Consider the following 13,466-nt stretch of genomic DNA (forward strand, 5'->3'; position numbering starts at 1 on the left):
CTTCATTGTTAGTGTATAAGAATGCAACTGATTTCTGTACATTGATTTTGTATCCTGCAACTTTGCTGAATTCATGTATCAGTTCTAGCAGACTTTTGGTGGAGTCTGTCGGATTTTCCATGTATAATATCATGTCATCTGCAAAAACCGAAAGCTTGACTTCATCTTTGCCAATTTTGATGCCTTTGATTTCCTTTTGTTGTCTGATTGCTGATGCTAGAACTTCCAGCACTATGTTAAACAACAGCGGTGAGAGTGGGCATCCCTGTCGTGTTCCTGATCTCAGGGAAAAAGCTCTCAGTTTTTCCCCGTTGAGGATGATGTTAGCTGTGGGCTTTTCATAAATGGCTTTTATGATCTTTAAGTATGTTCCTTCTATCCCGACTTTCTCAAGGGTTTTTATTAAGAAAGGGTGCTGGATTTTGTCAAAGGCCTTTTCTGCATCGATTGACAGGATCATATGGTTTTTCTCTTTTTTTTTGTTAATGTGATGTATCACGTTGGTTGATTTGCGAATGTTGAACCAGCCCTGCATCCCAGGAATGAATCCCACTTGATCATGGTGAACAATTCTTTTTATATGCCGTTGAATTCGATTTGCTAGTATCTTATTGAGAATTTTGGCATCCATATTCATCAGGGATATTGGCCTGTAGTTCTCTTTTTTTACTGGGTCTCTGTCTGGTTTAGGAATCAAAGTAATACTGGCTTCATAGAATGAGTCTGGAAGTTTTCCTTCCCTTTCTATTTCTTGGAATAGCTTGAGAAGGATAGGTATTATCTCTGCTTTAAACGTCTGGTAGAACTCTCCTGGGAAGCCATCTGGTCCTGGACTCTTATTTGTTGGGAGATTTTTGATAACCGATTCAATTTCTTCGCTGGTGATGGGTCTGTTCAAGCTTTCTATTTCCTCCTGATTGAGTTTTGGAAGAGTGTGGGTGTTCAGGAATTTGTCCATTTCTTCCAGGTTGTCCAATTTGTTGGCATATAATTTTTCATAGTATTCCCTGATAATTGTTTGTATCTCTGAGGGATTGGTTGTAATAATTCCATTTTCATTCATGATTTTATCTATTTGGGTCATCTCCCGTTTCTTTTTGAGAAGCCTGGCTAGAGGTTTGTCAATTTTGTTTATTTTTTCAAAAAAACAACTCTTGGTTTCGTTGATCTGCTCTACAGTTTTTTTAGATTCTATATTGTTTATTTCTGCTCTGATCTTTATTATTTCTCTTCTTCTGCTGGGTTTAGGCTGCCTTTGCTGTTCTGCTTCTATTTCCTTTAGGTGTGCTGTTAGATTTTGTATTTGGGATTTTTCTTGTTTCTTGAGATAGGCCTGGATTGCAATGTATTTTCCTCTCAGGACTGCCTTCGCTGCGTCCCAAAGCGTTTGGATTGTTGTATTTTCATTTTCGTTTGTTTCCATATATTTTTTAATTTCTTCTCTAATTGCCTAGTTGACCCACTCATTCGTTAGTAAGGTGTTCTTTAACCTCCATGCTTTTGGGGGTTTTCCAGACTTTTTTCTGTGGTTGATTTCAAGCTTCATAGCATTGTGGTCTGAAAGTATGCATGGTATGATTTCAATTCTTGTAAACTTATGAAGGGCTGTTTTGTGACCCAGTATATGATCTATCTTGGAGAATGTTCCATGTGCACTTGAGAAGAAAGTATATTCTGTTGCTTTGGGATGCAGAGTTCTAAATATATCTGTCAAGTCCATCTGATCCAATGTCTCATTCAGGGCCCTTGTTTCTTTATTGACCGTGCGTCTAGATGATCTATCCATTTCTGTAAGTGGGATGTTAAAGTCCCCTGCAATTACCACATTCTTATCAATAAGGTTGCTTGTGTTTATGAGTAATTGTTTTATATATTTGGGCGCTCCGGTATTCGGCGCATAGACATTTATAATTGTTAGCTCTTCCTGATGGATAGACCCTGTCACTATTATATAATGTCCTTCTTCATCTCTTGTTACAGCCTTTAATTTAAAGTCTAGTTTGTCTGATATAAGTATGGCTACTCCAGCTTTCTTTTGGCTTCTAGTAGCATGATAAATAGTTCTCCATCCCCTCACTCTCAATCTAAAGGTGTCCTCGGGTCTAAAATGAGTCTCTTGTAGACAGCAAATAGATGGGTCTTGTTTTTTTATCCATTCTGATACCCTATGTCTTTTGGTTGGCGCATTTAATCCATTTACATTCAGTGTTATTATAGAAAGATATGGGTTTAGAGTCATTGTGATGTCTGTATGTTTTATGCTTGTAGTGATGTCTCTGGTACTTTGTCTCACAGGGTCCCCCTTAGGATCTCTTGTAGGGCTGGTTTAGCGGTGACAAATTCCTTCAGTTTTTGTTTGTTTGGGAAGACCTTTATCTCTCCTTCTATTCTAAATGACAGGCTTGCTGGATAAAGGATTCTCGGCTGCATATTTTTTCTGTCTAGCACACTGAAAATCTCGTGCCAATTCTTTCTGGCCTGCCAAGTTTCAAAAGAGAGATCAGTCACGAGTCTTATAGGTCTCCCTTTATATGTGAGGGCACGTTTACCCCTTGCTGCTTTCAGAATTTTCTCTTTATCCTTGTATTTTGCCAGTTTCACTATGCTATGTCGTGCAGAAGATCGATTCAAGTTACGTCTGAAGGGAGTTCTCTGTGCCTCTTGGATTTCAGTGCCTTTTTCCTTCCCCAGTTCAGGGAAGTTCTCAGCTATTATTTCTTCAAGTACCCCTTCAGCACCTTTCCCTCTCTCTTCCTCCTCTGGGATACCAATTATGCGTATATTATTTCTTTTTAGTGTATCACTTAGTTCTCTAATTTTCCCCTCATACTCCTGGATTTTTTTATCTCTCTTTTTCTCAGCTTCCTCTTTTTCCATAACTTTATCTTCTAGTTCACCTATTCTCTCCTCTGCCTCTTCAATCCGAGCCGTGGTGGTTTCCATTTTGTTATGCATTTCGTTTAAAGCATTTTTCAGCTCCTCGTGACTGTTCCTTAGTCCCTTGATCTCTGTAGCAAGAGATTCTCTGCTGTCAGCTATACTGTTTTCAAGCCCAGCGATTAATTTTATGACTATTATTCTAAATTCACTTTCTGTTATGTTATTTAAATCCTTTTTGATCAGCTCATTAGCTGTTGTTATTTCCTGGAGATTCTTCTGAGGGGAATTCTTCCGCTTGGTCATTTTGGATAGTCCCTGGCGCGGTGAGGACCTGCAGGGCACTTCCCCTGTGCTGTGGTGTATAACTGGAGTTGGTGGGCGGAGCCGCAGTCAGACCTGATGTCTGCCCCCAGCCCACCGCTGGGGCCACAGTCAGACTGGTGCGTGCCTTCTCTTCCCCTCTCCTAGGGGCGGGATTCCCTGTGGGGTGGGGTGGCCTGTCTGGGCTACTTGCACACTGCCAGGCTTGTGATGCTGGGGATCTGGCGTCTTAGCTGGTGTGGGTAGGCAAGGTGCACAGGGGCAGGAGGGGCAGGCTTAGCTTGCTTCTCCTTAGGTGATCCACTTCAGGAGGGGCCCTGTGGCAGCAGCAGGGAGTCAGATCCGCTGCCGGAGGTTTGGCTCCGCAGAAGCGCAGAGTTGGGTGTTTGCGCTGAGCGAGCAAGTTCCCTGGCAGGAACTGGTTCTCTTTGGGATTTTGGCTGGGGGATGGGCGGGGGAGATGGCGCTGGTGAGCGCCTTTGTTCCCCACCAAACTGAGCTCTGTCGTCAGGGGGCTCAGCAGCTCTCCTTCCCTTTGTCCTCCAGCCTTCCCGCTTTCTGAGCAGAGCTGTTAACTTATGACCTCCCAGCCGCTAAGTCGCGCTTGCTGTGGGAACACAGTCCGTCAGGCCCCTCCGCTTTTTGCAAGCCAGACTCAGGGGCTCTGCTTGGCCGGCGAGCCGCCAGTCCGTGGAGCGCGCACCGCCTCGCCGCCCTTCCTACCCTCTTCCGTGGGCCTCTTGTCTGCGCTTGGCTCCGGCGACTCCGTTCTGCTAACCCTCTGGCGGTTTTCTGGGTTATTTAGGCAGGTGTAGGTGGAATCTAAGTGATCAGCAGGATGCGCGGTGAGCCCAGCATCCTCCTATGCCGCCATCTTCCCTGGTCTCTATTTTATTTTTATTTAAAAAATTGTTTTAATTTATTTATTTTGAGAGACAGCGAGCAGAGGAGGAGCAGAGTCCCAAGCAGGTTCCACACTGTCCACGCAGAGCCCAACGCACTCACAATGCACACAGCCAATGAACTCATGAACCAAAAGATCGTGACCTGAGCCGAAACCAAGAGTCTGACACTTAACCGACTGAGCCACCCAAGCACCCCAGCATTCATAATTTTTTAAGCCCTGGAGAGAGAGACAGCCAGAAACATGATGTATAGTTCTTATTTACCCATGGTTTTTGGGGGAAAGAATTAAATTCTCATGTGCTTAGACATTTCTTGTCTGTAGGAAATTAATCTCTCTCATGCATCTGGAGTGGTCTTTACTATGTATTGTTTGGGGAAAAATGAGAAAAGAGTCACAAATCATTTTCTTAATTACCTAACAGAACCCTGGTTAAGAAAGGCTAAAAAGAAAAAAAAAAGACTAGTTGGAAAGTGGTCATCAGCTCTTTGGGAAATCAACATCAGCACTGACCTATTGTAAGAAACAAATTCTTCTTCAGATATCATCGTCTACTCCATTTAGGGCAAAAGAAAAATAAAATATTGTCTCCACGCAAGCTGCTGAGTCCAGGTTATAACTAATAAACACCTCTTGTATTGTGTCATCATTAATGAGCTGCTCCTAAGGACAAAAATGGGTTTTTTAAAGAAATACTTTGGTTTACTTGGTTTTGCCTCACATCTCGCCTATCTAGTAAAGATGAACTTTGGGAAAATAGAATTGTTTGAACAGTTTGGAGAGAGAGGATGTTGTGTAACAGTACTATGACTGAAACTGTGCCAGCGGCCACAGTGTCCTGGACCACCCCAGGGCATACCCAGCAGCCAGTGTGGCAGTGTCTGCTTGCCTGCATGACGCTCTCAATGTGGCTGGGATTCTGTTTTTCTTCCTGCTTCATATTTGGCAGCACAGGAATGTCTGTGGGGCTGATGAGTGGCATCCCTAATGAAATCTACCATTTCCAAGTAGAGAAAAGGCAATACAACTTCATTTCTTAGAAGCTGTACTCATAATTCCTTGGGAGAAATCAGGGGTCAGGTTGGAGGCTAAGAAGATTTTTCTCATCAAGAGACCCTAGTTTATATTCTTTCAAATATTGATTCAGCTGTTTGATTGAAACCCAGGTAACAGCCACTCAGCTAACATAGAAATTGCCTTCTTTCCTGTGTAAAAATCTGAGATGGTGAGTAGTCGAAGCATAGAGTAGCTCTGCCCAGGAACCCAGGTGCCTTCCTGTGTTCTTGTTCTAGATCCCCATGGGGGTTCCCTTTATCCCTGTGGTTGCAGATGGCTCACCAGCATGTTCATATTCTGGGCCCCAGAGAGGAGAAAGGAAAAATGGAGAGAAAACAGATTACTTTTAAGGACATGACTCAGAAGTGGCACACATCACTTCTCTCTGATCCCTTTGGCCCAGAGTTAGACATATAGCCTTACCTACCTGCAGTAGAGACAGGGAAATAGAGTTTTTTTGTTGGATGGCATGTACCTCATTCAACTGCAGATGATAGGCTGGCTACTGCAAACAAGAGGGCACAGGAATAGGTTTTGGAGGATAGTCGGCCGCAAAACCTTGAGTGGACGGTGCCTCACAGTGCTGCAGTTCTTAATTGATAGATAGCATGACACACAGTAGAACCAGACAAAGTAAATGTCTGCTTAACTGTTACTCCTTCATTTTCCTCCGTGGAAACCAGGCCAGTTAGAGCCTGGCCTGGAACAGTGAGTGAAAATATTATAAGAACCTGAAGAGACAAACTGCAGAAGCAACTCTTAAGAGGATGAGGCAAGTTAAATGCTTTGCTGACCTCTTCATAGGTATTCTGGGCTTGATCCTATCTTGGTGTTATTTAGGCCTCCTTTGTAGCAAATGATAAAAAGCAACTTGAGGTTGGGGCGCCTGGGTGGCGCAGTCGGTTAAGCGTCCGACTTCAACCAGGTCACGATCTCGCGGTCCGGGAGTTCGAGCCCCGCGTCAGGCTCTGGGCTGATGGCTGATGGCTCAGAGCCTGGAGCCTGTTTCTGATTCTGTGTCTCCCTCTCTCTCTCTGCCCCTCCCCCGTTCATGCTCTGTCTCTGTCCCAAAAATAAATAAACGTTGAAAAAAAAAATTAAAAAAAAAAAAAAGCAACTTGAGGTAGCAAAACCATTCTCTTTATTATAAGAATATAGGGGTGACTCATAGAAATCCGCGGCAGGATTAGGAGTGGGTTGGAAGAGAAGCTTGCAAACCCTTTGGGGTGCCTTCTCATTCCTCTCAATTTTCTTAGGGTGTTTTTGACATTTTTATCTGTGAAGACTCCTCAAGCACCTACAACTCCAGAGATTACTTTCTCTCTGTTCTGGGCCCAGGCTGAACTGAACTATTAGCCATAACCCAGATCCTTTGGAGGGAGAATTTGGTCAGCTCAGCATGGGCCAGCATCCACTCAAGGGTCAAAATAGAGGTGAAGGTTTTCTTAAGACAAATATGACTGCCTGCCAGGGGCCCATCCCAGTGGAGGAGGTGGGAGGAGATGGAGACAGTTCCCAAAGAAGGAGGAAACTGTTAGGAACTGAGCACACATAATGTGGTAGTTTAAAGAGGGACATCAAGTTCTGATCAACATCTTTTTTTAAACTTTTTATTTTGAAATAATTACAGATTCACAAGAAATTACAAAAACTGTACAGAGCAGTCCTGTGTATCTTTTTTTTTAATGTTTTATTTTTGAGAGAGCGAGACAGAGTGAACGCACATGCAAGTAGGTGAGGGGCAGAGAGAGAGGGACAGAGGATCCGAAGTAGGCTCTGTGCTGACAGCAGCAAGCCCGATGCGGGGCTCAAACTCTCAAACCACGAGATCATGACCTGAGCCAAGCTCAGATGCTTAACCGACTGAGCCATCCAGGTGCCCCAGTCCTGTGTTCTTTCGCCTAGTTTCTCCTAATGGATAACATTTTACCCAACTGTAGTACAATATCAAAACCAGGAAACTGGCATTGGGATAGTGTATGTGTAGTTCTGTGTCATTTAATCCCATGTGTAGAATCTTGTAACCACCACTGTAATCAAGGTACAGAAGTCAGACCTACCCCGTCCTCCTCACCATTCCTTACCCCTGGCAACGATTGATCTGTTTCCCCTATCTATAGTTTTATCATTTTGAGAATATTATATAAATAGAATCGCACAGCATGTGACCTTGTGAGTTTGGCTTTTTTTCACTTGGCACAGTCCCTTGACATCCAAGTTATGTATCTCAGTCCACACTGCTAAGCTGTATTCTGTGGTATGGATGTACTACAGTCTGTTGAGCCATTTGCCTGTCGAGAGACGTTTTGGTTGTGTCTAGTTGTTCAGAATTGTAAATAAAGCTACTATGAGCATCTTGTGTACAGGTTCTCATGTGTACATAACTTTTGATTTCTCTGGTATAAATGTCCAAGAATGTGACTGCTGGGTTGTGTGTTGAGTATATGTTTAGTTTTTAAAGAACCTGCCACGCCGTTTTCCAAAATGGCTCTACCATTTTACATTTCCACCGGCAATGTATAGCAGGTGCAGTGTGTCCACATCCTCACCAGCATTTGGTATTGTCACTATTTTTTTTACTTTAGCTGTTCAAATAGGTGTGTAGTTCTATCCTATTGTGGTCTTAATTTGCATTTCCCTAATGGCTAGTGATGTCGAGCGTCTTTTCATGTGTGTATTTGCCATCATATATCCTCTTTGGTAACGTCTCTTGAAGTCCTTTGCCCGTTTTCTAATTGAATTGTTTTTTGTTGTTGAGATTTGAGAGTTCCTTATGTGTTTTAAATACATATAAATGGCCAGATACGTGTTTTGAATATATTTTCTCTCAGTCTGTAGCTTGTCATTTCATCCTCTTTAACAGTCTTTTGTAGTGTGAAAGCTCTTAAAATTTCGAAGAAGTCCAGCTTATTGATTTTTTTTTTCTTGTATGGATCGTGCTTTTTTTTGTCGCATCTAAAACTCTTCACCAAGCCCTAGGTCCTAAAGATTTTCTCGTGTCTTTTCTTCTAAAAGTTTTGTAATTTTACACTTTACATTTAACTTGCTGGATCCATTAGGTCAGGGTTCTTTTCCCTTTTTTTTTTGGCTTGTGGATGTTGAACTGCTTCAGCCCTGTTGGTTGAAAAGACTAGTCTTGCTCCATTGACTTACATTTGCACATCTGTCAAAACTAAGTTGTACCAATGTGAATCTGTTTCTGGGTTCTCTGTTCTGTTTGGCTGATCTATGTGTCTTTTCCTCTTGCCAATACCACACAGTACTGATTCCTGTCTTCATTACTTATTTACTTGATTACTATAGCTCTATAATAAAATGTCTATTTCTCCCACTTTATTAGGATCTTTTAGAATTGTTTTAGCTATTCTGATTCCTCTGACCTTCCATGTAAGTTTTAGAGTAATTTTGTATTGATCTACAAAAATCTTGCTGAGATTTCAGTAGGAATTATGTTAACCTTTGTATCAACCCGGGGAGAGTTGGTATCTTTACTATGTTGAGTCATCCAATCCATGAACATGATAAATATTTCTCTATTTATTTAGATTCTAATTTTTCATTAGTGTTGCATAGTTTTCAGCATGTAAATCTTTTTTTTTTACCATTTTATTTATTTATCTAATTTACATCCAAGTTAGCAAATAGACCCATAATGATTTCAGGAGTATATTTCTTAATGCCCCTTACCCATTTTAGCCCATCCCCCCTCCCACAACCCCTCCAATAACCCTCTGTTTGTTCTCCATGTTTGGTTGGACATAAGAGTCTCTTAGGTTTTGTCCCCCTCCCTGTTTTTATATGATTTTTGCTTCCCTTCCCTTATGTTCATCTGTTTTGTATCTTGAAGTCCTCATATGAGTGAAGTCCTATGATATTTGTCTTTCTGTGACCAATTTTGCTTAGCAATAATACCCTCCAGTTCCATCCACGTAGTTGCGAATGGCAAGATCCATGCTCCTGGATAGGAAGAAAAATATTGTTAAAATGTTAATACTACCCAAAGCAATCTACATATTCAATGCAATACTTATCAAAATAACACCAGCACTCTTCACAGAGCTAGAACAAACAATCCTAAAATCTGTATGGAACCAGAAAAGACCCAGACTAGCCAAAACAATCTTGAAAAAGAAAACCAAAGCAGGAGACATCACAATCCTGGACTTCAAGCTGTATTCCAAAGCTGTAAACATCAAGACAGTATGGTAATGGCACAAAAACAGATACTCGGATCAATGGAACAGAATAGAGAACCCAGAAATGGACCCACAAACATATGGCCAACTAGACTTTGACAAAGCAGGAAAAAACATCCAGTGGAATAAAGTCAGTATGTAAATCTTGTATCTGTTTTGATATATCTAAGAATTTCTGTTTGAATCTTTGTAAGTGATACTGTATTTTCCCCCAAGTATTCATTGTTACTGTATCAAAACTCTATTGATTTTTGTATGTTAATCTTCTGTCCTCCAAACTCACTTCTATTCTTGCTGAAATAATAGTTCTGAGAATTTTTTTTTTATAGATTCCGTGGAATTTTCTATATAGGTCATCATGTCATCGGCAGATAGTGACAGTTTCATTCTTTCCAATATGTGTGCCTTTTATTTCTTTTTCTTGAATTATTGTGCTAGCTAGGACTTCTAGCACTGTGTTGAAAATAATAATGAGAGTAGAAATCCTTGCTTTGTTCTTCATCTTAGGGGGAAAGCATTCAGTTTTTCATTATGTATGATGTTAGCTGTGGCTTTTTTTGTAGAAATTCTTCATCAAGTTGAGCAGTTTGGCCTCTATTCACAGTTTTCTGAGAGTTTTTATCATGAAATGGGTATTGAGTTTTAACCGGTGCTTTTCCTATATCGGTTGATACAATTATGTGAGTTTTTTCTTTCAACTGTCAGGATGGTGGATTATACTGATTGACTTTTGAATATTAAATCAGTCTTGCATCTCTGGAATAAAACTCTCTTGGTCATGGCGTATAGTATTTAAATATATTGATAAATTCAATTTGTTAATATTTTATTAAAAGATTTTGCATCTATCTCCAGGAGAGATACTTTGCCTAATTTATGTCTTGCTAGGCTGCCCCCTTCCAAGTCATTTCACTAGAGAGAGCAGCGTTTGGGCTTGGTGGAAGGTGCTTTTTTATGTCTGCCCTTATTGGCATTTATGGATTTCTGACTTCTCCACTATCTAGTCTGGAATATATGAAGCAAAAAAGAAAACTCAGGGAATTCACTGCTATGTATTTCCCTGGGTACCAAGTTCCCTAGCTGGTTTGCCTTCTTCACTTTTTGGAGTAACCTTTTTTTTTTTTTTTTTAAAGTTTATTTTTTTTGAGGGAGAGGGGGAGGAGAGGGGGAGGGGAGAGGGAGGAGTAGAAAGAGAGGGAGAGAGAAGGAGGGGCAGAGGGAGAGGGAGAGAGAGAGAATCCCAAGTAGGCTCTGCGTGGTCAGTGCAGAGCCCAACGTGGGGTTCAATCTCACAACTGTGAGATCATGACCTGAGCCAAAATCAAGAGTCAGACAGTTAACTGACTGAGCCACCCAGGTGCCCCTTTTTCAAGTAATCTTATGTTTGTTTTATATATCATGTCCAGGATTTTAACTGTACTTGGTGGGTAGAGAGAAGTGTGTCTACTCTATGTTGTCCTGAAACCGGAAGGTCAATCCTTATCTTTCTAAACGTAGATTTTAAAGCCTCTTCCATGCCTATTTATGGATGGAAAAAAATTCATCTTTAAACTTGTTGGGGAAGGGAGTATGCCTTCTGCAGATGGTAGCAGAGTGGGTACCATAGTGTACATTCTCAGCGAATATTAATCAGATCTCCACAGTGGTCGCTGTCTCCACAGCCAGCAACTCTGGCTGAGTTGCTCTCACCTAGAACCCACCTCTCACTGATTACAAATATGTCTGGGTTTTTTTTTTCCTCTGAGAATTCAGTGTTTTTTGCAGTGGGATATAGGGCTATAGGTTATGCAGTCACGTTGATTTATCATCCCAACTGTAGACAGCTTTGAAAGAGAAAGAGGGTTCTGAGAATAATTAGGGCCAGGCAAGCAGTGTAAGCAGAGACTGTAATGGGCAAAGTGGAACATGTGGTCACCCTAGTTATACCTGCTCTGTGAATTTACTATTGACTTAATTTGGGGATACTGGTATTAAAACATTTCTGTTTTCCTCCGTGCCACAGATGTGTGCTGGTGAACGCACACATGTGAGCATACTCACATACACTCAAGCGTTTATGCCTAACAATGAAGAAATGAAGGAGAGTTATACAGGCTGGCTAAGTTAATGTAGGATTTTTGCTAAAGAGAATGTTCTTCTATTCATTTCCTTCAGACTTGTCCACAGGGGCCACCTGCAGGTCTTTTAAATGCCATTAATGCTTACACAAAAAGGGCATTCTAGTTAATGTGGTTTGTCAGGAAGAAATACTTATTAAATTGTCTGGGAATAAATGGAATGCAAGGTTTGAAAAGGTCCAATTCACGGCTTTTCTTCAAGTTATAAAATGGGAATTACTTCAGGTGTAAATAATTGATCCCGACAAATTTGTTTCATTTGGTGTGCACCTGCCTGCTGCCTGTCTGTGAATGTATGATTTTATTTTTGGAGCCCTGTGACATTGGTCCCTTGTTCGTTTAGCACTTCCCATGAATCCGAGTGTTTGGACCCACAAGGATCTGGACCTCTGGGTTCTAGTTCACTGAACTGTTTATGCTTTTTTATAGACAGTCTTCCAAACAGAAGAAGGCTATTCAAACTGCTATCCGCAAAAATAAAGAGGCAAACGCGGTGCTGGCCCGGTTGAACAGTGAACTCCAGCAGCAGCTCAAGGTAAGGGGCTTCCCGAATGTGGATCACCAAGCTTTCTGTGTGGTGGTTTTGTTTCGCCCCTTGGCCGCGCACTGGCTTCTGTTCCTGTTGGTAAGACTTTCATCTTTGTTCTCAAACTTCTTTTGGAAGGCAGAGAATCGCTGCACTTAAGTTTCGTGGGTTGATTCTCGTATGTTTAGAGGAAGACTAGTCACTTGAATGTGCAGGCTGCATATCGTGTGTTCGTTAAACGGACAGAAAATCTATTACAAAGGCTGTCTGAAGCATTCTTCTCTGTCCAAAGCTTCTGGATAAACCCTTGATCGTTTAGATCCTCCCTGAATGATTCTATACTTCTTTAGCCCGAAGAGGGTGGCCCAGATAACTATCAAAGGCCCAACCCCTCCCCTGAGCACTTTGGAAGTGGTTCCATGGCACCTTCTCAAGGACATGATCCCTGTCCTTATCACCGCTTGCTCTTTTCCCTTCATCTCTCCTGTGTTAGTTTCCCAGCACCGTGGTAACGAAGTACTACAAACTCGGTGGCTTAAAGTCACAGAAATCGCTTCTCACAACTCTGGAGGCTCGAAGTCTGAAGTCCAGGTGTCAGCAGGGCCATGCTCTATCTGCAGGCTCTAGGGGAGAATCCTTCTTGCTTCCCAGCTTCTGGTAGTTGCTGGCAATCCTGGGCATTCCTTGGCTTCTAGATGTATCACTCCAATATCTGTTTCCACTGCCACATGGCGTTGTCTCTGGATCTGTGTCCAAATTCCTCCTCTTACTGTGTCCTCTTCTTATAGGGACACCAGTCCTTGAATTAGGGCCTTCTCTAATTTAGCATAACCTCATTTTAATTAAATCACATCCACAAAGGTCCTATAAGGTCACATTTACAGGTGCTGGGGGTTAGGACTGAAGCATATCGTTTTGGGGGACACGGTTCTACCGCCTACGTGCCCTGATTCTCTACTGCGTCGTTGCCATCCACATCCACACGCACCAGTATTGTCCTTGGTCTTCTCGCATCCTTCTCCAGCTGCAGCCCCAGCTCCCTGGTCTCCTTCCCAGCTAGGTTTCTTCTTACTCTCCTTCCTCACCAACAGCTTTCTCTCTCTCCGCTTCAGTGTGGCTTCACTCTCCTCCATTCACATCCCTCCTATGACCAAATCCAATGGGCTGTTTCAGTACTACTTGAATTTTCAGAAGAATTCTACACAATGGACTATTGCCTTCTCTGGCATTGCTTTTCTCACTGGTTTTGGGGTTTAATACTTTTCTCATGTTCTTTCTATTCCTTCCCTTCCTGGTGTTTCTTCCTTAGCATTCTCTGCTATTTCTTCCTTCTTTGATTTCTGTTGTATTATTCTTCCCTTTGCCCCAGTATTTTATTATGAACATTTTCAAGCTTACAGGAAAGTTGGAAGAATCCTATGGTAAATACTTTCATAGCCACCTCTTTTTAACATTTTAGTATACTT

General features: G+C 41.9%; 1 protein-coding gene across 7 annotated transcripts in view; it reads left to right on the top strand.

Annotated features, from left to right (window-relative positions):
• The window catches only part of REPS2 (RALBP1 associated Eps domain containing 2), a 234,510-nt gene that overhangs the window by 200,693 nt on the left and 20,351 nt on the right, over window positions 1–13,466 (top strand). For all 7 annotated transcript variants that reach the window (XM_040468333.1, XM_040468327.1, XM_040468330.1 and 4 more), the window contains one exon: window positions 11,904–12,009. In XM_040468333.1, coding sequence (XP_040324267.1) covers window positions 11,904–12,009 — 106 coding nt within the window. The remainder of the gene's footprint in view (window positions 1–11,903; window positions 12,010–13,466) is intronic.

This window comes from Herpailurus yagouaroundi, unplaced genomic scaffold, assembly GCF_014898765.1.
Source record: "Herpailurus yagouaroundi ecotype Mexico unplaced genomic scaffold, PumYag 67690, whole genome shotgun sequence".
NCBI lineage: Eukaryota > Metazoa > Chordata > Mammalia > Carnivora > Felidae > Herpailurus > Herpailurus yagouaroundi.